Source organism: Nicotiana tabacum, chromosome 3 (genome assembly GCF_000715075.1).
Source record: "Nicotiana tabacum cultivar K326 chromosome 3, ASM71507v2, whole genome shotgun sequence".
In the NCBI taxonomy this organism is placed as follows: Eukaryota; Viridiplantae; Streptophyta; class Magnoliopsida; order Solanales; family Solanaceae; genus Nicotiana; species Nicotiana tabacum.
The window spans coordinates 1,003,233-1,030,651 of NC_134082.1; the positions used below are offsets into that span (position 1 = coordinate 1,003,233).

General features: G+C 38.3%; 1 protein-coding gene across 1 annotated transcript; it reads right to left on the minus strand.

Moving 5' to 3' along the window:
• Nucleotides 1-266: 266 nt before the first annotated feature.
• Nucleotides 267-27,250, minus strand: LOC107811149 (uncharacterized). Its single transcript, XM_016636027.2, has 27 exons — nucleotides 26,973-27,250; nucleotides 26,672-26,737; nucleotides 20,674-20,760; nucleotides 17,701-17,757; nucleotides 17,498-17,562; nucleotides 17,170-17,339; nucleotides 16,861-16,922; nucleotides 16,575-16,658; nucleotides 15,134-15,302; nucleotides 9,904-10,019; nucleotides 8,828-8,956; nucleotides 8,621-8,692; nucleotides 8,364-8,459; nucleotides 7,875-7,952; nucleotides 6,976-7,104; nucleotides 6,585-6,761; nucleotides 5,481-5,681; nucleotides 5,285-5,398; nucleotides 4,948-5,198; nucleotides 4,550-4,595; nucleotides 4,224-4,472; nucleotides 3,485-3,715; nucleotides 3,068-3,159; nucleotides 1,653-1,881; nucleotides 1,167-1,523; nucleotides 1,004-1,077; nucleotides 267-889 (listed from the first exon to the last, which is right to left on the minus strand). The coding sequence occupies exons 1-27, from the start codon at nucleotides 27,078-27,080 to the stop codon at nucleotides 787-789; spliced, it is 3,612 nt and encodes a 1,203-aa protein (XP_016491513.2). The 5' UTR covers nucleotides 27,081-27,250; the 3' UTR covers nucleotides 267-786.
• Between the last annotated feature and the right edge of the window lie 169 nt (nucleotides 27,251-27,419).

Consider the following 27,419-nt stretch of genomic DNA (forward strand, 5'->3'; position numbering starts at 1 on the left):
AAAGTACTATAAGTAAAAATTCTTATAAATAGAAATTATTTTTTAAATCTAAGTCAAAAAATTTGTTTAACTACCCCCATCACAATAAATACTAAAATAGTACTCAAAAGTCAAAAGTTCACATATACTCTTTTTGACCAAAAAAGAGTAATTATTTACAACATTGACAACTTTACAGGACTAGTGATGGAAGAGATAACACAAGTATGAATATCTAATGAATACAACCAAAAATAATACTATAAATTTATTTAAGACAGTTGTAATTTTTGAATTTAGTTTAAAAAAGGGAAAATAAATTTTATTGCATGTTCAAAACACCATGCATGTTTTTTCGGTCGAGCTCGTCGCACGAAACTTGCTAGTGATGTTTACCTCTCCAGTGTAACTAGAACGAGATGAGTTTAGTAATTACAAAAGCTAAATGTGGATAGAATCACAAATATATAGTTGCTGAAACTATCCCAAAATTTGCAAGGTTAAATTGTCAAAATTTGCAGCACTAACAGCTAACAAGTGATCATCATCCGCCCTATTCGGCAACAATATTTCAAATTTAGATGTAGCAACGTCCCAAAAAAATTGAACTTAGCTACTTAAGCTCATTGTCAGTTTCTATCGTAGTAGAGGTTGCTGTGAGGAGATCCTTATGCCAGTGAAGATTGCTTCAATCGATCAAGAAATAAGAACTATCTCTGCTCTTAGATCATGTCACCTACCTAAGCATCAGAGCTATTGCGCTAAAACTCAACCTTCAAGTTCCTATATAATGGTATAAGTAAATCCTCAGTATGTTTTCTTTCTCACAATTGGTCTTTTCACATCTTTCTTAGTTGCAGCTGATACTGATGCAGACATTCCCATCATGGTTTGGTATAAATCCTTCAATCTGCAAGTAGAGTTACAAGGAAATAGACATTATTTTGTTTCATTTCCTGTGCACTAAAATGATTCTAGAAAGATAACAATAGATCAATTAGACGAATGGAAGTTTCCCAGATACCTTGGCATGCCAATGAAAAGCGCAATCACAGAAACTCCAACAAACAGAGGATATACAGGAGCCGGGGCTAATTCCTGCAATCATGGAAGACAGACGATAAAAAGAATATTAATTTCCAGTAAGTCGCCAAAGCAAAAATACATTTGACAGAAAGTAAAAATACCTGTTTTTGGTGATTGAAATCGATTTTGTACTTGAGTGGGCCCACATGAATTTGGGTATGTTTCTCTAAATCAACCTCAATAACTTCTGATTCAAATCTGTGGGTACTTTTAGGCAGAGATGATCTCAGCTGCACAAGGTGCTTACCCTTCGGCAAGTCCTTCACCTGGAAAAAGTTTGAGAGAGGCAGTGGGAAGTTGTATTCAATCTTCAGCGGGTCAGAGGCAGACTTGATTTCCACCTGGAGATGTGAATTAAATTCTTTGATTTTATGCCCTTCAACATGGCCACTTAAAATGGTCCTCTCTGGCTGTTCAAATACTATAAAATCCAATCCCTTATAATCCTCAGCCCTAACCTGCAAATTATATGAAGTTCACACAAACAAAATACGTCAAACAACTTTTAGATAAAACTTGCTGCAATAACTCGTATTTCTAACTATAACTTAACATGAAAGAAAAATGAAAATATAAAGTGTACCAACCTGAACGGTCATAGACTGAGGAGATGCACGCTCGATCATAGATCCGCCATTTGCAACTTTCTTTGCTACTTTGATCACATAAGTAGTGTCAGGTAGGAGTCCTCTCAATCGATAAAATCCTGTTGAATCTGTTACTGTCTCCTCATAAAAGCCTTTTGACTCCGCTCGAGCTTCTACTGAAACACCTTCTTTTGGTTGACCGGACAAGAGCGTAACTACTCCCATGGCACTGTAAAGAAGTCAAACCATCTGAATCCCAACAAAAAATGGTGACGATATTGCAAATGACACGTCAAATTTCTTTTCTTGCTTGTAGCTGCTCGAAGAATTTTCAGGGGTCTAAAGCTCTCCATATGTGTACTTAAATCTTATACACCATGTCTTACATATATCAATTTAATGGCAAAGGATACCAAGCAATGGTCGAAATTTTATTGAAGCTGGTCATACCTCACTTAGTTTATCATATGATATTAGAGAAGTAGCAAAGAGTACCCAAAACAAACTCCCTTCATCAAAGAACTAGCAATAACGGTACAACTTAGACGGAAAACCATACGGTCAATTTTCAACAAGTGGAGAAGAAGAGAGGAAAACCTTATGGAAGAAAAGAAAAGCTACAAGTCAATAGATTTTCTTCCCCAAGCCGTTAATAGCCAAAAACTTCTAAAGCACCCTTATGTCCTTGTAGACCACAATATCAAATATGATACATGCCAAACCTTTCCCCATTTCTCCTTTTGTTGATTTTTTCTTGTTAGTTCTTCATTTGTCCTTGGTGCATCTCAAGCACGTCCACTCCATAGGTGGAGATTTTAGAACATTTTAAAGGATGAACATATTGAAAATCGATACGGAGACGATATGAATGACCAAATATTTACTACTATATTACAATGTCAAACAACCATTTATTAACGCTAATGCATAATGCTAATACTTCTCAGCGTTTATTAGGTTAATTAGGTGAGTTCAAGTACGCAGACGATCAAATGAAAACAAAATACAAACTTCTCGTGTCATTGCATGTCCTGCCATTTATTCTTTACTAAATGTTTTTAAATTTCCTTTTTTCTCTTATTTTTTATATAAGGAATCCCCCATGGCCAGTGAGGCATGGTTTGAAACTCGGTGGATAACGGGCTTGCTCCTCTACCCCTCTCAGCTTAAATACAAGCCTTCTGTCTGCTAGGGGGTTCAAACTCGTGACATGCGCCTAACCCACACATCACGCCTTGAGCTCTTACCACTAGACCAAAGGCCTGGAGGCACAAAAACCTTCATATTTAAAGGTTATTGATTGGACGGAAGCATCCAAGTAGATCGGAACCCGCATGTTTCAAATAATCAAGACCTCACACAATAACATTAAAAGCTACGACATTTGAGCAACAGAACATTCCCTGTATATATACCTGTATGCAACGCGGGTTGCATGAAAGACAACTTCCCTTGACTCTCCAGAACCAAGTTCAATTGCCTCTGCTGGAGGGGAGAAAGCATATTCCTAGACAAACATTAGCAATCATTCCCTCATTAGAGAAACTAATACAATTGTAACATGGATGTTGTAAACAATCAAACAGATCATGCTCCTGATAGTTATTGGGAAAAAAATCATGGGGGGATCATCATTTAAGATAACCATACGAATTCACAGTTCGCTACAGGTTATAATACCATAATGACAATAAACACAGTATCATAATTAAGCAAGGAAATTATTACTCAAATGAAGACTCGTCAAAAATGATCATGTTAGAAGATATACCAGCATCTATATTCAAAGACAATCATAGAAAAGCCTAAGTTTAGAAATAAAGAGTAAATACCTTAAGCAAAGGTCGGAGATAGAAACTCCCTGGAAACAAGTCACCAAACACGAAAATCCCACCAACACCTGTTACCGTATTGTTCCTGTAACCATCTTCTCCACTTAATGATAAGAGAACTGATGGAAAAGGCTCGTTTGCATCTTCTCTAGAATATATACGCACTAAAATTTGGCCCAGTTTTTGACAAGAAAAGGAATGAGGTCCGACTTTCTTTACATGATAACCAGGCTGTGAATAAAAAAGGAAATGTTAGGCAGCTCCACTAGAAAGAGAAAAGAAAGCTTTTATCCTAATCAAGTCCACACAACCTTAGTAGGCAAATAAGATCCAAGAAGGAATAGCTGACAGCTTAAATTTGAAAATGCAATCAAGGATAACCACAGCAACAAGAAAGAAAAAATTTGCAAGCAACTCTCCTGATATCTACCTGGTTCATACTTGTCTTTTTTTATCAAGTAAATAAAAATTTCGTTAATGATAGGGCCAAAGTAGATATACAACAAGTATATCTACTTTTAGTCTTATTTTGCCAACAATGCACATATATCAAAGACATCCATACCATCAGTACAAATGCACTGTATATCACCCAAAACAAAAAAAATAACTCAAAAAGGGATGAATAGCCTATTAAACAAGCTGAAGATGCTATCGATCTACGATTCTACGCAGCCAAAGCATTATGAAGAAACAAGAATAACTCAGGCGGTTGGAGTGTAGTCAAGAGCATTCAAACCTTTGAAGCTTCAATGCTATAACTTATATCATCATATAGAGGCCCTGCAACAAACGAGCCATCTGTCCCTGTGGTAGTTTCAAGTGCTAATTCGTCTCGCTTAAGTGGAGCACTTTGGCTGTCTCCTGCAGCAATTATTTTGACGACGACATCATCGAGAGGGGGAGAAACTGATCCTTCTATATACATCCCAAGACGACCAGCAAAAGGAGGAATTGAAGATTGGCAGCCATCTTGCGTCACGGCAACCTAGAGAAAGTGGGGAAAGGCTTCAAAACTAAGACTAGATACATAAAACTATGATAAAAATTTGCAATTCCACATACATGCTGCTGTCTGGGATAAAATAATATCTTTTTTCCGCCATCATCCCTGCAACATGTAACAACAATTAGAAATGCATGAATAGCTAAATTATTTAGATACACAGCTAAACAAAAGAAGACCGGCAGTAAACAAAAATTATTTCCTCTCTTGTAAGGAATAAAAGCAATCACAGGAGTTGATCAATACATGAACCTCTATTTAGGCTAGGTCATATTCTTTAAAGTTCCTGATCAAAATAAGTACTTTCTTTTTTAACACAAAGAAGAAAACCGAGAGACAGAGAGAACACGGAAAGGAAAAGAGAGAGAGAGAGAGAGAGAGAGAGAGAGAGAGAGCACAAAAAGAATGAAATTGAAATGACTGAGAAGCATCAATAACGGACACATAATTCACACACCTCGCATCTCGAGGAACAAAAGTAAATTTCCCCCCCGCAGTAGCCCACATGGAAAATTCATAGACTGCCGCACTCGATTGATCAACTCCATTAGGCACACGTTTTGACGTTAGACCACCAACAACAGAACCTTCACTGTCCAAAACATCCAGTGGTATATTATCTGGCAAGCCCTCAATGCTACTAAATGAGCTTGATTCAACATGGATATGACCCTTCAAAATATAGCTCTCCCCTTTCAAATAGATAGGCTACAAAAAACAAGAAAATAAATGAGAACATGGAGATGATACCTGAAATCATATAACAGAAAAATTCAACCCCAAAAGATTCATACAGATAGGCTAGATGTGTCAAATATCACAGAGGAACTCCCAAATGAAATACATGAATTTGGAAAGCTCAGTTCATGCGCTCCTGGAGATTCTACACACACGTGTTGAGAACCTTTCTGCAATTCAAGAACCCGAAAAAGAAAATGAGCTTCTCGTGTTAGCTAAGAGATTTAACTTTTTGAGCTAGATTAAGCCAACCTTGATGTTCAAGTTCATTCTAGAACCATCTGGTTGAGTCAGCAAACCATCCACATCATGGCTTGAGATTATGTTGACCCAGAATCCTTTTTGAACAAAATCTACCCCTTTAACATCCTCAGTGCCAACTTCCAAATTGATAAAACTCTGCTCCCAGCACCATTTATCTTCTCCTGATGATATTGGATAATTGTTTTTTACCTGAAAATAAGAACATAATCATCAAATGAAACACCACAATGCATTGCCAACTAATTGAACAAAGAATAGATAGATGCAATATAGATTGTAGTTTTCAGCTAGACTAATTCTGGCTATAAGTATTTCTTTAAAAGTCCAAAAATGAATACAATAAATGCACTACTTAATGCAAAAATAGGCAAGAACTATCTCCAATTTACTCCTGCATAAAGTCTATGACATGCCTAGGCAGAGGAAAGGATCCCCTGAAATCCCTAAACAAGAGAAAGAAATGAACTTCCTTGTATATTGAATTCCACATGGAGCATTTTTTTTGGAGAAAAGGAAAGCACGAAAGAAAAAGTTATGGAAAAACGCAAGTGAGAAGAAAATTTCATTCCGTATACAATCCCAAACAAATTAATAATATGTATATATAAAACTTCTGCCAGCTTTTTGTATGCTGCTAACACAGCAATAAAAATAAAAACATATACTCATGCGAAAAAAAGATCAGAGTGGAAAATGCATCGCTGCTGTCACAAAAATAATAAAGCCAGAGAACATCTTAGAGGACTACGAAGTGAATTTCCAACCAACGGACGCTATACTGGCAAAAAAACAGAGCTTAATTTAAAAATAAAAGAAAAACACAAACCTTTAATCAACAGATATAGTTTTTCTTTTTTCTTTTTTCGCCAACGGGAAATGGGGAGGGGTTTACAAGGTGGGGAATCGAATTTTCCCCAAGAAGGTGAATATTCTGGTCGTCAACCAACTAGACTACTAAGATTCCCCACAAATATAGTTAGCTAATAACAAGGGGGGATAAAAAGCACTGGAAAAGACATTGGAGATGTAAATAGAACGAAATGCAAAGGGTCCTAAAACAGGATGAAAAAAGGACGTAGATGTGGATGTTACCTCGACCCTGTATTTGCCAGGGAGAACATTTGAGAAGAAAAACTCATTACTCTCATTTGCCAAACCAATTGTCTTCTTTTCATCTTTACTTTTCCCATCCAAGCGCAGAAGAGTAAGAGAAACTGAAGAATCACATCTCTCTTTACAGACAACAGAGCCATGTATACTAACTTGTGCCTTCAGAAAGAAAAAAAGAGTTCAACAAGAATTTAACTTCCTCTTTTTTTCGGATAAGGTGATCAACGAGCATTTTATCTGAATTTAGATGGGCTGACTTTCAACTACCATATTTCACAACTTCAATATTAAGTTTGACACATCACGAAAAACTAGCATAACTTCAAAGAAGTCCTTGGTTAGATTTGAAATTCTTCTAACATAGCCCAAATACCTGATAAAATTTGATATCCAATAACGGACTCCTAACTGAGACATCAATATGAGAAGGAGAAAACAGAAGCTCTGGAGCGTTCTCAAGTTTTGCTGGAATGGCAGATAAGCGATATTCACCAGGAGGAACCTGTGACAAGTTGAGAGAGAACCTTAATGTGTTTCAAACAGATAATTGTGAAAAACTATCAAGTATCATTACATCTGAGGATGATGACAAAAACATCATCGTGAAAAATTTATGTCAATCAGTTCTGAAAGGATGAGGGAATGCTAAAAGGTCTCAAAGATCCAATACTGAAAGAACCTAGGAGCTGTGACACTTTAACACCCAAAGTCCTATTCTGCTTCGACCTTGGTATCTTGTAGATTCAAGAGAGGTCTTATACAAATGGGGTTTAGTTATATCTAGTACGACTTTTCTCAAAAACAATTTTATGTGCTTGCTCTTTGTAAAGTCAAGAGCAGGATATATACCTTTCACAAGACACTGAAGAGGTACCCTCCAACCAAACAAAAGAAAAGGAGGGAAAAAGCACCCCACTAGAACCCAAGTACTAAAAATCTTACTCACAATCAGGACATAATGGGCACAAAAGCTTAAGAATTCTGAGAGTGTACATATAATTAAACATGATAGACAATTTGAAGCAGGATGTAAAACTCAAGTTTGCTTAGACATGTCTTTGTAAACAAGCACCAATAATTGATGGTTTCTCATTCTGCACCCTCCCACACACTTGTGGAAATCAGAAAAAGTATGTTAAAAACCCTACAGATTATAACAGATATGATTCTGTTATACACTTGATTATCCTATTTCACCTAAAACAGCATCCTATAACTGCGATGGCAAGTATTCAAGAAGAGGAAAAAGTTAAAATATTCACTCTGACATACCTCAAAGCAAAAATGGCCACTCTCATCAGTAAGTTTCACTTGAGGTTTAACATTTTGCGGGCCATGAGTCAGAGCTACCTGCATGCACATAACCATTTGCTAGAAGACTATGGAAATATCAAAAGAAACTGCACTTATTTTTTAATTTCTAACCATGAAATCAGAAAACTAACAACTTGAGATAGGTGTATGATATATTTTTAAGAAAGGAGATAGGTGTATGATATAGATTAGTTAAAAAAATTAAGAAAACTACTTTAAGCCACTAAAATATACCAACATAACTCATTTCACATAAAATCTGCAGAATCGCGAGCAGTATCTCTTAAAAAGTAACTCACCGCTAGTAAAGAAAGAGGTCATATCACAAAGCAATATCCAACCAGCATAACATAGTAATTTCAGATTTGAACTACATTTCATGTGCAAAACAACACTATTCTAGGAAAGCTGCAAATTTGATGGAAGAACAGAAGAGCAACACGATACCTTCGCCTTGAATTCAGAACTAACTGTTTGCACAGCACCACATACATCATATGATGCAGCTTTGATGTCAGAGATTGAAGCCATATTAGGCAATACCTAACAATATAAGGATGGAAGGGACGGAACCACCAAAAAACGAGGCGGTAAGTAACCATTTGGAATATAATGACCATATAACAAATTATTCGCACTAAAAGGAGATAGATCATTCAAATCATCATCGTAAATTTCTTAAACAACGCAGTTGATAAGCTTACCAAAAAGTCAACGAGCCGCTCAAATCTGTAGCGCGCCTTCTTTGCTTCTATTGTGTATTGTTTAGACGTAACCTGGATTTTTTATTTTACCACAGACAACGTCAGGAAAGACTGATGCTAAAAACAAACTGGTAGTACTCACAACAACTTGCCAATCCTCCAATGTTCAGAACTTTGAAGCTAGAGCATAGCTCCAAATAGAATTACCTGGTCAAGCTTGTAATATCCTTCTTTGTCGGTGATAGATCTTTTCTGTCCATCAACTAAAATTTCTGCACCCTCAATTCCATTACCATCTCCATCCACCACACGACCCCCAACAGAAAATCCAGTGACCTATGAAAAATAAGATGCAACAATATTTTGACACATTCCTTTGCTCAAGGAATTACAGGGAGAAGCTGACGTATCAATGATTCTAAAAGGACAAAGACTCGGAACATGTGATAAAATACATAGAACTTCATACAACCAATTTGCGAAGCAAAAAGAGTACAGTTACTGAATAAAGCATCCATCCTCTACCTTAGGTTTTCCAGAAGAAACAATCAACGAAAAGATTGGAGAAGCTTACATTATGGCGCTAGAACAAGAAAATATGCACCATCTTGGTATGATAAACTAGTTTGGAGAACTGAAGAAAACATGCAAAGATAGCTGGGCCCTTTAGCAAAGGATGTCATAAATATGTGTGGGTGTGGGTGGGGGGATTGAAAAGAGCTTGTGCGTGCTCTTCAGTACAGTGATCAATAATTTACTGGAAGTAATCTCACTTTTATTCGCTGATTATACTTTTTATAGAAAAGAGTTACAATAACTCAAACTTATATTCTGATTAGACAAATATGTAGCTTTTTTTATATGAAAGAGAAATAAAAAGATGGATACCCATAGCAACCAACTCATAATATCTTTTTATTTAGTCCTTGAAAGATCTATATTGAGTTGTACCTTCAGTTCAATTTTTTTTTTAAAAATATCCTATCACCAAAAGGATGTGTGAGATTATAGAGTGCAAAATATCCAATTTATCCAAGTGCGAACAACAGAATTTGCGTCTCTGAAATGGCAGTTGCAATTGAAAGAATAAAATACAAGCAGTCAACATGGTTCTAATACCTCGTTGTTAAGACACTTCCTCACAAACAAAAGTAGCAGCAAACTGAAGCTTTAACATACTTTCAGCAGATACTTAGACAAAAGGACAATTTTTGAATTCCCACATAATAAAATAGAGGCCCATTTAAACCTTTGTAAGAACAAAACAAATTGCAATACTATACCTGAAACTTTTCTGGCACTATAACATGGTCATGCTGAACCGATATTGACATTGAAGAAGGTGAAACATCAAAAACTGTGTTTTCACCCTTGTAGAAGGGTAAAAGCTTGTAAACCCCTGCAATTAGTTCATTAGATCAACCATTATAATTGAGAAGAGGGGAGGGAGGTGGGGATAAATGGTATCTTACCCAATCAAAAAAGGTAGATACTCGTGCCAAAACACAGCAAAAATGCAGAAGCACTATAATTTTCTTTCTTGCTTTCTTAGTTTTTCTTTATCAGTTTCTTCTTTTTACTTGATCAAGCGGCACGAAAAAGTAATAGAGAAGAAGCATTATGAACTTCGTTTTCCGGCAACAATCAGTAACGATGTCCTACTGAAAGACATGCAATATTCACCGGCTATGTGACACTTTTGATTGACCTCGCCAAACCCACTGCACACATCCACTTAAAGTCTCTTTGCCAACTACCGATGTGGAGGAATGTGAAGGACCAGAAAAGGGCAACCAATCATCACTTGCATAGACAAAATGAGTGAAGAGCTCAAGTTGAAAGAGCCACAGCTCAAAATGTCAAATGAAATGGAGAAACTGGTGGCAAAGAAGAGCCTATACACAACCCAATATTACCTAAACCCTTGTCAATTAGTTCTTGTGAATCAAAGGGAATAGGGTCGAAGGTACCAAAAGTGTGAGTATAGACGGCCCTTTTCGAAAACTTTGGAAAGGAGATCATCCGCATTCCCAGGGAAGACCTTCAACTTGGTTGCTTGAATCTTACTTCAGCACTACCTTCCGATTTAGCAATTTTGCAGCAACATCTTTTTTTTGAAGTAACGATTTTGGGGCAACTTATCGCATCCCCAGTCACTTGCCTTTTGGATAACTTTATTTGTAACCAGATTTAGAAAAACGAAAGGTGACATTGACAGGTTAATGCAGCTACTAAAGGGGAATTGGGCTGAGAAAGGCATGTACATAGCGATTAGCGAGTATTAATTGGAAAGTCTAGTATAGAAGGTTAATTAATGTTATTTCTGTAAATAAAAACGGACACATACTTTTTCAGGTTTGCATTGTTCAGGAGAGATCACAATGGTCTACTGAGAGAGGAGATTAGTGAAGTTGATCCCTAAAATGTTTTGCAAGTCGTTATTAACAATAGTCTACTTTTAAAGCTGGTCAAGTCCTAGAGGCACTATACCCAAGCCTATTGCAAACTCCTGCATGATTCGCAGAACCTTTAATTCAGGAAATTCGTGCGACTACTAATCAAGAGAGTGAAATATTCTAGGGAAAAAGTCTAAATTTACCCCTGAACTAACAGTTACTAAAATGGGTCAGATTTACCCTTATTTCACGGAAAATTATTAAGGACTGATTATCTTAGTCTGATAAGCATAGTTTGCTGCTGCGTGGATAAAACTTGGCCAAAATCCTTCGTCTTTGTCTCCCTATTACTCTCTCCCCCATCTGAAAAGAACCCAAAAAAAAGAGAGAAAAAATTTCTGGTCAATAACAATGAGGTAGGAGTTTTCAAGCTTTCATCCCCATTCAAATCCAAACTTCTTCTTTCGTAGCCTTAAATTCTTACCACTCCCTTTAACACCTCTACTATTGCTAAATTTCTCCTTTCCCATTCAAAAAAATCGACCGAATCTTAAAAACAATTTGCTGCTGTTTGCACGAATCTGAAAAATAATCATGCTATAGTTTTACCGGAAATCGCCCCTAGAGACAGATTTGGACAGTCAAAAGCATTGCATCTGTGCAAGTACCTCCCCTCCTAAAATTGGATTTTTTTATTGGAATAAAACTTTGGCTATGAAAATGTGGATTTTGAGATGATGGGATGAAGAAAAAGGAAAACAGAATGGTGGGTTTGGTGAGTTACAGAGTGATTAAATTAGATGACCGAATTCTACCATTTTCATAACCAAGAAATTGCAATCTCTGGTAAATGCTAGTTGATTGAGTGATAAATTGCAATCTACCATTATTAGCAGTTTGGATTTTCTGTGGATTGGAATATATATTTGGTTATGAAAATGGTGGAATTTGAGATGATGGATGAAGAGAAAGAAAACAGATTGGTGGGTTTTGATGAGAATGATTTTACATAGTGAATAAATTATATGACCAGCAGCGTGTGAGGAGTAGTTTTAATTTTGGAAAATGGTGATTGAGCTTGGGAAGTAGTTTTTCCAAGAGAATTTTCGGATGGCGAAGAAGATGATCTATTATTAAAAAATACTTTAAAATAAGATAAAAGTGGACGTAGCAAAACTCGGTGATAATTAGTTCCTAATAATTTTTCCGTTTGAAATAAGGGTAAATATGACCCATTTTAGTAACGGCAAGGGTATATTTGCCCCAACCATTAACGGAGGGCAAATGTGAACCATTTTACATTGTTCCGGGGTATGACCTTTTCTGAATATTCTATAATGAATACCATTGCAATAATTAAAGACTCTATAAGAAAGCAAATGCAACGATGAACTTATTCCTTATTGCTCTGATTCTTTCATCATAATTGCTGAAATTCAAAACTCAATTATTCTTTTTTGGGACTCATATAAACAGGTCTCCGAAGTTCAAACTTTGGCGACATTTTCTCCCTAATTTTTTTAAAAGCTTCCTATTTCTTAACTTTCTCTTGTCAAAATGGTGAAGTGGGACGCATTAGCGGTCAGCTCTCAGGTGGAGTGTCTGGCACAACTGCTACTAGAGATTTATTGGCAAATCATTTTGGTCAACTAATATCCTCAGAGTCATAATCCAAAATTAGCCATAGCTAAACCCAAGAATCTCTCTCTCAAAACAGATTTAGGTGTGCACTCACTTCAATCTATAAAAGAGTTGCCTTATAAGAGGCTTAACCAAACAGGTAACCTAAAGCAATTTTTTATATTCACATATCTTCCTGGACTATAATAAGGTACTCGCTCAATTGTGATTTAAATAGGGCACAATTTTGGAAAATTCAACTTAAAACAGAAATATCACTAGACTCACCTATAAGTTTTGCGAATAATTCTAAAAAAAAAAGCCCATTTTCTCAGTTCAGCAAGAGCGGGTATTCAAGTGGTACCAGAGTGGTTTGAATTTATTAGGGAACAGACCTCCGTATTTCCATTTGCACAAATAATGAAGATAGCCTCCACTATCATTTTTTTCTTAATGAACTCGAGTCAGCATTCAAAGGAAAACTTTATTGGGTTTCAGACAAATATAAATGTATTAAGTAGTAATCAACAAGTTATGGATGCACTAGAGAAAAAACCTTATCACATCTTTTGCTGCGTTCCTATACTGTAAGACCTTTAAGTGTAAGTTGAGTTTGATTTTTGGTTTATAAACATATAAATTGTTCTTCTACGATACAAATTCAGCTGTGTGTAGAACTTTTAATAGTTGGATTATTGATTTTTAAATAACATGTATATATTTACAAAAGACGCCCTTTAGGATATGGACTCAAATAAAATACAAATTTTCTGAATGCTTATTTCTAATTTTATATGTATCAGCAGAACTTGGCTTTTATGATGCTTTTTGTGTAGAAAGTAGAAACTCATATTCTTTTAATAAATTGTTGATTATTTCCGGTTTGTACCACTTGATCGTCTTGGGTTCAGTAGACCTCAATGTTGGTTTTAACCTTGGTATGATTGAGATATCTGACAAAGTTAACTGATACCTTTTTAAGTTATGAGTTACGGATGCAATAAAAAGACCGGGAAATAAATGACATGCTAACACTTCTAGCCACCCTCCCTGACTACACTAGTGATGAGCAACAACCAGATAGCATGGTATGGGGAAGATCCAAAGATGGGAACTACAAAGTCAACGACAGCTACAACCTCATGTACTCTCAGAATGGTATGCTGGAAAATTGGCCTTGGAAACATGTCTGGAGAACTAGGCTACCACCTAAAGTCTCATGCTTTACTTCGATAGCACTTAATGAAGCAGCTCTCACACAGGATAATCTATGCAGAAGGAATATAGTCTTACCCAACAGATGCTACATGTGCCAACAGAATTCAGAATCTATCAGCCATCTATTTTTGCATTGCCCAGTTGCAGCAGCCATCTGGAACTTTTTCCTCTCTATGTTTGGTCTGCAATAGGTGGTCCCTCTATTTATTAAGGAAGCATTAAAAGTTGGATTTTTTGGAGAGTTGACAAAGCCATCAAGAAGATCTGGAGAATGATTCCAGCTTGGGTTGTTTGGAATGAAAGGAATCACAAGTGTTTTGATGGGATCTCAACTCCAACCCATTCTCTGAAATCTATATGCTTAGTTAATATGTTCAGTTGGAACTTCCTCTCCCCTATAAATAGAGTTGACAACTTTTTGGATTTTGTTAGCTCCCTGATTTTGTTAGCTCACAGGTGTTAGCTCCATGATTAGGGTAGAAGGTTAGTAGGTAGTCGTGCGTTTCCCTTTGTCTTCTCGAGTTCGATAGTATTAGTGCTAGTACAGTACCCTTTTTTCCTTAGTTTGCTATATTCGCATGTCTTGTTCCGTTATTACTTGCCATCGGTAATTCCCTAGTTTGCTAGCAGTACTTCGTTCATATTCTCGTTTGCTGCCTTGGATTTAGTTTCCTAAATATATTATCTTGCTATCACTTGTTATCGGTACCTCTTTCATATTCTCTGTTGTTATCTTCGATTTAGTTTTCTAATTATTTGTCTTGAGCAAGGGCTTCTTTCACCTTCTTTAGCCGAGGGTCTATCGGAAACAATCTCTCTGCTCTTTCTAGGGTAGGGGTAAGGTTGCGTACATCCTACCCTCCCCAGACCCCACTTGTGGGATTATATTGGGTGGTGGTTGTTGTTGTTAGCTCCCTGATCTTAGTTTAGTCACTCATGTAATGGAGCTAACTAACTTTTGTACTCTTTTGCTATTAGCATCACCCTGATGCTCTTTAATGATATCATTTTACATCAAAAGGTCAGCCCGGTGCACTAAGCTCCCGTTATGCACGGGATCCGGGGAAGGGCCCGACCATAAGGGTCTATTTTACACCCAAAAAAAATCTTGATCTATTCTTTTATCTTCATGTCTTATTTTTATTTGATTTTTAAGAACACAAACCTATGCACTTAAGACCTTCCAAAAATTCAAATAATGCTAGGAAATAACTTACACTTGGCAACTATAATTACACACAAGTCAAAGAATTACATCAGCAGAAATAAAGAGTTTTACCACAAGGAAGGGATTTTAATGAGAAGATTCCATTAGCATCTGTCACATTGTGGCAAAGTGCTTCTTTCAGTCCTAGATCACCAGATGAATATTTAGAGCCCTTGGGGCAATCAACATTTGTGACATCATCCGAATATAAATAGATATGAACTCCCAATATGGGATTTCCCTGCAATACAACTTTAACATTACAAAATATAAAAGAATCCCAACATACTATTAATTGGAATTAGAGAAGCTACTTTGGAGATTCACCTAATCATATTCTCATCCTTTTCATGGACATGAGGTAGTACTTTCATATTTTTTGGTATCACAAAATGGGACTAGGGAAACAAATAGGACATCAATTGATGGCTAATTCATGTCGATAAGACTAGTGCTATGTTTGTTGACTTTGCTTCATAGTTTGTGCACTTCTGTTTGAACTTTGAATAAAGAATGAATAAGAGGTATATCTCATTGATGTAGCACCAGGCAACCAACAAAAGAAGAACGTAGTGATCCTCCCTTTTTTTCCCTTGACGTGTAAGAACATTGTATCCATCTTAATCAATCAACTGACTAGTCATCTTGAGAAAGTGAAGGTTATCTTAGATTAATAGAACTTAGCCCACAAGATTACCAGGTTTTAATTTCTTGGTCTCCATAAGCTCAGTCAAACTAGGAAAATCAAGGCTACTCCAACTTTCAAGAATTACTTTTGCTATGTATTAGCAAGAAGGTAATGGGAGGTATAAATCCAAGCGAGCTTTAAAGTCATTTTAAATCCCACAAAGCTGCATTAATTAAAGAACAAGTTGGAAATACCCATCTCTCGCAAAATTACATGTTTTTTAATATATTTTCCCACTGCACTAAATAATATGTGCGAGGAAGATATATCCTTCTGCCGCTAAATTAAACCGGTGCAAGGAAGCAAATTTTCTTGTTCGATAAGGACGGTGCAAGAAAGCAATTTTTCTTTTCCTTTACTTCTCTTTACCGCATCATTCAAAAACCAATATCCAAGTAACTTGTTTGAAACATAATGAGATCATTTTATGTTAATTTTGCATTCTGATACCGAGGTAAGCCATACAACATGTCTCATAAAGAAGTGTGGATTTCACTCGCACATCTCACATCTCACTAGAGGAAGAAATGACCCTTGGCTCTTAAGATCTCCACCTCCTTCCCGCATTTTCCGCACCTTAACTATGCGATGGAAGACATATGTAGGTGCAAATTCATTCGATGGTAACAAGTCCAATACCTCTAGTCGCTTTTAGGCTTTTAGCAATGTCTTGTCTTGAATTGTATGTAAATATGGTTCACAGTAAAATCACTATGAAATACAGTTTACACAGAACTAAAAGCTACTGTAACAAGTCGCAGCAGCAAACCGTAATATAAAACTTAAACCAGAGACAGAGATCGACTCATTACTAGAGAAACTCACCTGAGCAACCACAGATCCACGAATATCATAACCAGGGACAAAGAAGAAGTCTTCCACTATCCTATTTTCGAAACCCAACTCAATCTGCAATGAGACCAAACATGGTAGATATTTCAATTACTGTTCCTTATTTTTTTTTATATAGGTAAAGAAAGAGACAAAATGACTGTTCCTTATTCCTAACTGATGTACAGAAATTTAAGAAGTAGATATGGTAAACAAAGTCTATGTGATTATGCGGAAAGAAGAAATACTAATCCAAAGAACATGGGGGACTCAAAAGCACCTCAGCAGATCCTCTAACTTGAACATTCAAGTCGTGACGAGATGCACGTAATCTGTACTTCCCTGTAATGAAGATCAAGTAGCACAAAGTGAAAGAAAAGAAAATGGTACAAAGTGAGCTTTAAAGCAGAATTATTGCATGTTAAGCACACGTGATTACTGTTCATAATCAAAAATAAACATCAGAATCATGTGGTTGTTCCATCTAACACATAGATTTGTATTTTTCTTTATTATAGATTTGTATTCCCGTCCAAATATATGCACTCTAAAATACAACCAAACAACTTTTTGGGTAACATTTACATACCGGGAATAATGTTCGTGAAGGAGTATATTCCTCTGGGTGTTGATAATGCAGAAGACACAACATCACCTGCGGGAGATAAAAGCTCAACCTTCACGTTTGATGGGCCTCCATCTTTCAGAAAGCAACTCTCCCCGCCGACATTTCCTACAATTCGTCCAGATACAGTAAACCTGCAAAAGCAGTGACTCAAGGAAATGATTCAAATGATAAAGCTAAGTAGGAAACAATATAAACATTGTAAAAGAGAAATGTTTCCCCTCCATTGTTCTTCGTTCATGGAGCAAATGATTCAAAGACTAATTTCAATATTAAAAGAATAAGGACAAACCCCGTGAACCGAAAATTTATATCTTCATTGCCATTGCAACCAGTATGATCAATTGCAATAGGTACCTACAGAAAGATCCTTCCTCAGTCAGATACACCAGCTCGGAAGAAGGAAAAAAGGGACTAATATTTGAGCTGCTAGCAAATCAACAAAAAGTGCATATGCTAACATATTATCATCAGCATAAGATTGAAGACACTCACTTGTTTAGGATCCCACGACCATCCCTCCGGTCCATTGACTTTGATCAAGAAAGAACCCTGCAAAATGATTTAAAATACAATGTGAGAAATTCTTTTATTTCCTCAGAAAACAAGAGAAGTCTGAGTACTGATGGCAAAGATCAGAAGCAGATAAAAATCAACACAACAGGCTGGGAATGGAAAACAACATAGTCTAAATTGGCTCATATATACTGAACCTTAAGCCCTCCCTAGCTCCAGACTATGACATGCAAAAAGATCTTTATACTTGCATGACTTAAAGGGACAGGGAAAGAGGTGTCAATGGAAAAATTAAAGGGACAACTATGAAGAATCCTAACAGCACAAGAAGTGTGTTTGATGCAGAATCAAGAGGGAGATAATTTACTGTAACGTGGGCATTGACTAGCTGAATTATCTTAGGAAGGTTCTTATATGGTTCCAGACAGTGTCAGGTCTCAAGATCAACTTTGTAAAGTATGAGATCATTCAGGTGAGTGAAGTGAACAATATTGAAAATCTAGCACAGGTGCTCAATTGCATGGTTGGAACTTTTCCAACTACTTATCTTGGCGTATTATCAGGCGCTTCCAATAACTCAATAAGAACCAAGCAGTGTAGAGCCGGTGATTAAGAGAGTTGAGGAGAGGCTAGCAGGATGACCAAAAGGGTAGATGTCGAAAGGGAGGATAAGAACACATGTTGAGCATCCTTACATACTTTATGTTGTTGCTTCACGCAACGGCCCGTGTCACAAGTAAACTGGAAAGGCTGCAAATGGGGAGATCCAAGATTGAAGAACATACTCTATGGAGAGGAGGTGATATCAGAAAATTATGTATTACTGAAGGAGGATGGATGACAAAAAAGTATCAAACTTCCCGTAGGATGTGCACTTTGGAGGAGTATTGTGAAAGAATGGGAAGACTACATTGGCAATATAACCTTCAGGGGATAGAAGTCGAATCAGCTTTTGGAGTAACAAGTGTGGAAACTCACATTCCCAAACAATTACAGTATCTCAAACCATACGGAAATGACAACAATAGATTCGCAGTTTACAAGAGGGGGGTGTTCATTTTTTGATCAAGTAATAAGATTTTATAAAAATAATGGGCAAGAGAAGGCACCTGCATACAAGAAATATACCAAAAAAGTAGAAACCTTAGAAAAGGATATGTTTTTCTACAAATGACGCCCAATTTCTATACCTATAGGAACGCCGTGGGTGCAGCAAAAAGAAACAAGGGATAAGAGGCTATTCCTCAAGTATACAAAATCCTTCTCTATTCCCTCAAAAACTCTCTTATTCATTAGGACATAATGGCCAGAAGGAACCTTCAGGATTGAGAAGTAACTGTATTCCAAGGCCGGGTTGAAATTCTTTACAAGCAGAGTACATCTTATATTAGCCAGGACTCGTGGAGGTGGAGGGTGGGAAGAGATGTATTGTTTTCAGTAAAGCTATATTATCACAAAGCTCTCAGTGAGGAAGGACTCGAGTTTTCCACGCATATAGGTTTAGATTCCTAGGAGGCTAGGACACCAAGAAGGTGTGGTTTTTCTCTTAGCTGGCAGCTAGGGGGTTAAAAATTTGAGAAAAAGGCAGATAACATATATAAGCTGGTGCTTCATGTGCAAACGTTTAGGTGAAAGATGTAGGTCACCACCTATATTGTTGGTGGCAATTCACTGTGGTGCAAGATTTTGAGATGACTCGGGATGCAATGGGCACCGGCAATAGTGAAAGAGGCAATCTCCCGCTGGAAATTTAGAAAAAGGAAGAGAAGTTGAAGATCCCGGGATGTTACCCCACTATCATTCATGTGGGTCCTGTGGAAGTAAGGAAATAGGATAGTTTTCGATGGTATTCGAATGACAATGTACATTTGTAGAATAGCCTCTCACTCGTAGCTTTATTTTGGTGCGCCCTACATATAATTGGGTGTCGTTTGTAGATAATCATATTATCTTGTAGATTCTCTACTTTTTTGGGATACTGCTTGTGTACAGAAAATTTTCCCATGATTAAAAAAATTATTTACCCTACCAAAAAAAAACAGAAGGAAGGCTATAACAGCATAGTAATTTCTTCACACAGCGACAAATATTCATACAAAGATATATTTCCAATGGAAGGATCAGATTAACAACACTGAATATGAAGGGAAAGAGGGGATAATGGAAGAGTAGTTCAATTCTAGAAGCAACTTTGGAACTTTTGTAGAGCATCAGCTCCAACAAAAATTACTCAAAGGAGAGACCGTTTGTGAGTTACGCATTTGAAACACATCTGTTGACAAAGTAATTAAGTCAAATGAAAGTGTATCTTCTCTAACAACTTAAGTATATCTTCTCTAACAACTTAAGTTTTAAATGACGCAGTCACACAATTCGGCATGGTACCATAGCAAGCGAAACCTTGGTTCAAATTTCACCACCACCCATTTATCAAAAGCATTTACACATGCATGGCCTATGATAAAGAGTCAAGTCCGCAAGTGAAGGGGGAAGTTGACAACATAATTAAGCTAAATGAAAGTGTACCTCTCTAACAGGAGCTATAAGTTAAAAAACCATGTGTACTCCATCTTTAAAGTTAATACAGGCGCACCCAATCCATCTTCCACTAAAAAAGCCATGTGTACCCATCTTTAAAGTTTATACGACCTATACAACATTTACATTGCCCATCCAGCAAAAAAAATTTAAAATATTGTGGATTAAAAAACTTATTCCTCATGAGATATCAGTGCCTTGTGTACATTTAGTATTTTTAGCCCGGCATGTTTGGCTATTGGCTATTTAGCTGTCCTGCAGCGTAACCAACCTTCTAATTTGAAGACGGTTAAAGTACACCATAAACCTCAAAGCACCAAATGACATATAAGCTTGTTGACTTATCAAGAAAGACGGAAAAAACATAAGCCTGTCGGATATAACGTGCAACTCAGTACCATCTAGAAGACGTACCTTATCATACACTGGAATGAAGTAATAGCCATTAGGTGCACAATGTGTTCTTTCCTTCACCAAACCATCCAATGTGCGAAGCTCAACCTGCATTAGAAAAACATGTCATTGGAAGCTCTAGTGTGTTATCCTTACGGATTTAATTAAAAGCCCTGTAATGCATAAATTCGCGATGGCTGACTGAGAAATATTAGGCATAGTGAATACTACAGGACCCGTCAACAGGGTATACAAATAACTCTTCAACACCATTAATTTGAGAAGCTGAATTGGACAACGCCGACACCAATCAGCATGCACAAAATGCCACCCTTTTTAAGCTAGGGCTGCAAGGCATAGTCCCTGGAGCACGGGGCTAATTTCCTATGGAATTTTTTATTTTCATATATACGCAAAAAGTAGTATATAATGAAGCCAACAAATGGTGAAATAAAAACAAAACTTTTTTTTTATAAGGTAAATTGTATTAATCCAACAGAAAGGGAAAATTCCCTTTTAACAGAGTTATACAGAAAAGTAGAGAATTTACATCAAAACATGATTCTCTACAAAAGACACCCAAAGATCCACACAAGTGGGGGCTACATGAGTACACCAATAAGCAATCAAAGATAAAAGACTATTACTAATATTTGAAAAAGATGATTCAATTCCTTCAAAAACTCTCCTATTTCGCTCCCTCCAAACTATCCACATGAGAGCTACCGGTGCGAACTTCCACGCCTTTTGTTTTCTTCGCCTGCGTAGACCTGCCCAGCTCTGTAGCATTTCCTTAACAGTGCTTGGTATCACCCATTGGACACCAAAAAGATGTAATATAACCCTCCACAAGGCCGAGGAGACACGGCAGTGCAACAAAAGATGATCCACTTCTTCCCCTGCGCTTTTGCACATGTAGCACCAACTCACAAGTGTAATTCCTCGCTTGCGGAGATTTTCTGCTGTCAAGATCACACCCCTCGCTGCTAACCATGCAAAAAAAAACATCTTCGTGGGCGCTTTAGGGATCCATATCGATGAGTAAGGAAAAATGGCCTCCCCTCTCACAAGCAAACTCTGGTAGAAAGACTTGACGGTGAACAAACCATCGGCACGCAACCCCCATCTCCAAGAATCACTAGATTGGTGGTGCGTGCCTTGCCCGTATAGTAGTGCCAACAGGTCTTGGAGTTCCTCGATCTCCCAATCTTGCATGTTCCTTCTAAAAGATAGGTCCCACACTACCACCCCTTCATGCTCCTTGCGAATCTGTTGAACTGTCATTTCCTTCTGGTTAGAGACACTGAAGACGTTAGGGAAAGAGGCCCTCAGAGTATTCTCTCAGCACCACCTTGGATTCCAAAAGCTTATTCTCCTTCCATCGCCCATCCTGTAAGTTATGTTTGCATTGAATGCTTCCCAATTCTTCATAATGCTCCTCCACATGCCGCATCCGAAAGGCGCTGTGATTGCCTTGGTCCTCCAACCCCCTACTGTGGAATCGTACTTTTCTACTACTACCTCTCTCCATAAAGCGTTTTCTTCTACCCCAAATCTCCACATCCACTTTCCTAGCAATGCTCTGTTAAATATCCTGAGGTCTTTTACTCCAAGTCCACCCCACTTCTTTGGGGTGGTTACTATCTCCCAATTCACTAGATGAAACTTTCTAGTGTCATCTGTCGCGTCCCAGAGAAAGTTCCTTTGTAGTCGCTCCAGTTTTTCTATGATGTTCGCAGGGGCTTGCAACAACGACAAGTAGTAGGTGGGGATACTCGATAAAGTGCTCTTAATGAGCACTTCCTTACCTCCTTTTGACAAGTACCTTTTCTGCCAGCCTGCTAATCTTTTCTCCACTCTTTTGATCACTGGAGTCCAAACTGCAGTATCTTTGTACGAGGATCCTAAGGGAAGTCCTAGGTAAGTAGTGGGAAAGGAGCCCACCTTGCAACCGAGAACATAGGACAGAGCATCGATTTTAGCAACCTCGCCCACCGGGAAAATCTCGCACTTGCCGAGGTTGATTATGAGTCCTGATACAATCTGGAACCACTGTAGTATATGCTTCAAGTTTGTCAATTGATCCATATTGGCATCACAGAAAACCAGAGTGTCATCGGCAAAAAGCAAATGAGATACTTTTCGGTCGCTGATAGCTCCAATTGGAGCTGAGAATCCTATCAAAAAACCACCTGCCGCCGCACGATCCATCATTCTGCTCAGAGCATCCATCACTAGAATGAATAACATTGGGGATAGGGGATCGCCTTGTCTGAGTCCCCTGGAGCTGCCAAAGAAACCGCATGGGCTACCATTTACCAGGACTGAGAATTTGACTGAGGAAATGCAGAACTTGATCTATCCCCTCCATCTTGCCCCAAAACCCATCCGCATCATGATGAAATCCAGAAAATCCCATTTGACATGGTCAAATGCCTTCTCAAGATCCAGCTTGCATAGTAATCCAGGTTCTCTATTTTTCCTTCTGGAGTCCACAAGTTCATTCGCCACCAAAGCGGCATCCAGGATCTGTCTACCTTCCACAAACGCGTTCTGGGATGACGAGACAGTCACATCAAGGACCTTCTTTAGTCTGTTGGATAGCACTTTAGATATAATCTTGTAAATGTTCCCTACAAGACTAATAGGCTTGTAATCTCTGATAGAGGATGAGCCTTCTTTTTTAGGCACAATGGTAATAAAAGAAGCATTGATACTTCGCTCGAAAACACCATTCTCGTGGAAATATTCAATGGTTTCCAACAACTCCCCCTTAATGGTATCCCAACATATCTGGAAGAAAGCAATCGAGAAACCATCAGGCCTGGGTGCCTTATCACCAGCACAACTTGATACAGCATTGTGAACCTCCTCCTCATCGAAACCCCTCTCTAGCCATTCATTGTCTCCCTCCCCTATGTGACTGAAATCTAGCCCGCCCAGAGTAGGCCTCCAGCTTTCTTCTTCTTTGTACAAATTCTCATGAAACTCCACTATCGCCTCTTTTACCTCCTCATCTCCCTCAACCCTCACCCCATCCACATCTAAAGAAGTAATGTAGTTTCTCCTTCGATTTGAGACCACAACCCTATGGAAAAACTTAGTGTTTGAATCCTCCTCCTTTAACCAGAGTGCCCTCGATTTTTGCCGCCAACTAGTCTCCTAAGCTATTGCTAACTCGACTATTTCCCTCTTGACCTCCCCCAATCTCACTTTCTCGGCATCTTCTAACACCCTCGCCCCTTCCCGTCTCTCTAATTCCCCCAATTCATGCATGAGCTCCCTCATTCTAACCTCTACCCTCCCAAAGACCTCCTTATTCCACCTAATGATGTCTTCCTTGAGCAGCTATAGTTTCTTTGAAAGACGGAATGAAGGTGTTCCTGTTACGCTGTAGCTTGTCCACCATTCTCTCACTTTGTCGCACTAGCACTTTCAACCACATGTTTTCGAACCAGAAAGGAGCACGCGCCCCTCTCCCTCTGCAGCCATCTAGCATAATTGGCATATGATCCAAAGTCAGCCTTGGTAAAGGAAGCTGAAGTGCATGTGGGACCAGCTCGTCCCAGGATGTCGAAATCAGAAATCTATCAAGTCTAGATCTTGAATTTGACTCCTCCGCCCTGGCCCAAGGGAATCTTTCACCTGACAGAGGAAGATCAATGAGAAAGTGATCATTAATAAAGTCAGAAAACTCCTCCATGGCCCTCGAGATCAGATTACATCCTAATCTCTCCTCCGAAAATCTAATAGTGTTGAAATCTCCCCCTAGGGCCCATGGAATGTCCCAATCCCCTATGACATTCGCCAATTCCTCCCAGAAAGGCGCCTTGGTCCCTTCTCCCACCGGACCGTACACTCCCCCAAACCCCCACTCCACTCCACTCCACTCCACTCATCCTATCTTTAACTAGGGCTGCTAGAGAAAAAAAAACCTTCTTAACCTCCTTTACCTCCAAACTTCTATCATCCCACATAAGAATAATGCCCCCTGCACTTCCCACTGCTGGAACCCAATCATATTTTACCCAACTACCTCCCCAGACACTCCTCACAATCGCATCTGACAGAACTTCCATTTTCGTCTCCTGGAAACAAACTAGATTGGCACCCCACTCTCTAACTCCCACTTTGAGGATCGCCCTTTTGTTTGGGTCATTCATCCCCCTCGCATTCCATGAAAGGATCTTAACTTCCATAAGCAACGATGTCCCCCTTTCCCTCGGCCCCCCTCGCCGAACTCCCTTCCTCCCTGTCGCTCACTCGGCCCCTTCTCTGGTACACCACTACATCCCCTAAATTTTGTTGCCTTACCCCTTGACCCGACTCCCGCCCTTTACCATGAAAGAAAGACTGTTGCTCAATCTCCCTCAACAGTTCTAACACCCTATCCTTCTTTCCTTCAAAAGAAACACCCAAAAATTTCCCAAAGTTTAAAAGTTTTTCCTCCATCCAGAACGACAAGCCCCCTCCACTCCGTGTCGAAAGTGGACGTGCATCTTCGATAAGTACCCCTTTCTTGCTCCCATCCGAGGAATACAAGACCATAGCATTGTTGCTAGAATAGTCCTTAGGCGACGGTAGAGTTTCATTAGTGCTATGAGAGCCATCAACCTCTGAAATTAACGCCTCTCTGCTACAAGACTTTCCCGCAATGTCAACATGATGATGTGAAGGAAGGGAGCATGGAATATTTGGTGCCTCATTAGCTTTAATAGCGGCTGCGGTACTATCAACAGATGGGGCATTCATAGCAAGCTTTCCAGATGATTCAGAAGGTTGCATTGTTGCCGCAACACTGCTTAGTACAGAAGTAGATGTAGGGGTGGTGATGCTGGGTCTAGTAGTGGCTGACGGCCGAGGAGTAGCACCATTTTCTTTAGCCAGTTCTGTCCCTGATGCATCGGACTTCGTTGTAGGGCGTATGATACTAGAGCTTGGTGGTGAAATACCACTGTGAGAACCAACATTGGCAGTAGAAGAAGGAACACTTGTTCCCATATTCTTAGGAGCTTTATCAGCCGCAACATTAGATGATCTGGGCCCCTGAGAATCGATTCTGATAGAATTGGAAAAAGTTGCGGGGCCCATTTGTGAAGGCCCTTGCATATGCTTGTTGGATGGTCGCCCGGCCCTATGTTGCTTAGGAAAGGACCGGCCGTGGGTGGCCGTACGCCGGAACTTTTTCCGGGAGTTGGGTCGCGATGCTATTGGCTATCAGGTGGTGGTGGTGGAATCTTAAGAATCATGGTTCTCAGGCACCTCGGGGATTGTGCTTGAGAGCATTTTCACTAGCAACAGTTTCGGAATCTAATGATTGGTACTATCACTAAACATATGGTATATAACTACCTCTTGGAAAATTCACCTGAAGGACAAGTAGTTTTCCTAAATAAAAACAACACTTGATCGTTTAAGGAAAGGACAGTGGGTTAACGGTCAATAATTTATCATTTATGCTTACAAAAAAAAAAAAAAAAAAAGGACAAACTTTTGGTTTAAGATAATAAAAATTGACCTCTTTTTCCCTTCACCAATAATTTTTTAGTATATGAGTAATAAATAAATCATCATTAGGAGATATTATATAAATTTCCAACTTTATTTAACTTTTATATGTTTTTAAAAGGGTGGATGACACTTGATGTTCATTTTATTTTTAGTAAGACAGTAGTGGATCGAGAAAGCAAAGCTTAAAAGGCAAAAGTGCTCGTATGTGCGAAGTCTTCAATGAATACCGGGGAATTGGCCAAGTATTAAAGAGAAAATATATGATAAATGCTCAAGCTCCAAGGTTTAGTTCCAGCGATAGCATAATAGAACTCCAACTTTCCCCGAAAGCACCCTACCTCAAGAAATAGCAATACTTGAAAGGAGATATCACTCCTTATAATACGAAAACCAACACAGAGCTTAGTCCAAAATTAATGTGCATTTGGCTGATACTAACCATAAGGTGAACGAATCAAGTAAAGGAGAACAATTATGGATTATCATACTTTCAATAGTTGCCACTTACAATGATATTAGAATAATCTAATTTCGGATCGCTTGACTTCCTTGACTTGATCAGTTCCGAACTCGCCTGCAGCAAAACAAAAAAAATAACAGATCAGTGTCAGACTCTTCACCTACTAAAAGCAATCGACATTATAAAAAGAACCAAAAAACACACTAAACCTAAGATTTTCGATCTCCGATTTGAAATCAACATTAAACCTTCACAAAAAGTAGCTCAACAGGCCTCAAAAACTGAATTTTTTTGTGCCAAAATCAAAACTTTAGCAGATGAATAATGAAGTAGTAAGAGATCAAATCACCTCAACAAATCCGCCACATCCTTGAATTGAATCAGCAGTGGCAATGGATGCAACATAGAGAATAATCAATACGACTGTGAAGACATATTGATAGTAGGTGGATGCCATTGCCGGCACAAACAGATCTCGCTCTGCTCAGTTCAGCTGTTCTCTCTGCTGTGACGCGCAAGGGTTTTGGTCTTTGTACATAAGACCTTACAGGTAGGGCCAGAAGGGAGAAACTAGATATAAAGAGCAATATTTTATATATTGTTTTTGGGTATGGTGAGAGAGTGATCAAATCAATTTGTTCATCAAAGTTAGAGCAGATACATTATTGTAGCAAGATTGAAAATAGAATCTCTAATTTTTATTTTTTATTTTTATAGAAATTGGAGTACTTGTATATTTGTACAATTAATACTAATAGCATGTTTGGATTGGTTTATTTTAAGAATCTGTTTGGAA

Coding starts and splice junctions, on each gene's coding strand:
- LOC107811149 (XM_016636027.2), bottom strand. CDS start 27,080: ATGGCATCCACCTACTATCAATATGTCTTCACAGTCGTATTGATTATT. Junction 17,758..20,673: donor TCATTCCAGTGTATGATAAG/GTACGTCTTCTA, acceptor ATCATTTTGCAG/GGTTCTTTCTTGATCAAAGT. Junction 8,957..9,903: donor TAGTGCCAGAAAAGTTTCAG/GTATAGTATTGC, acceptor TATTTTTCATAG/GTCACTGGATTTTCTGTTGG.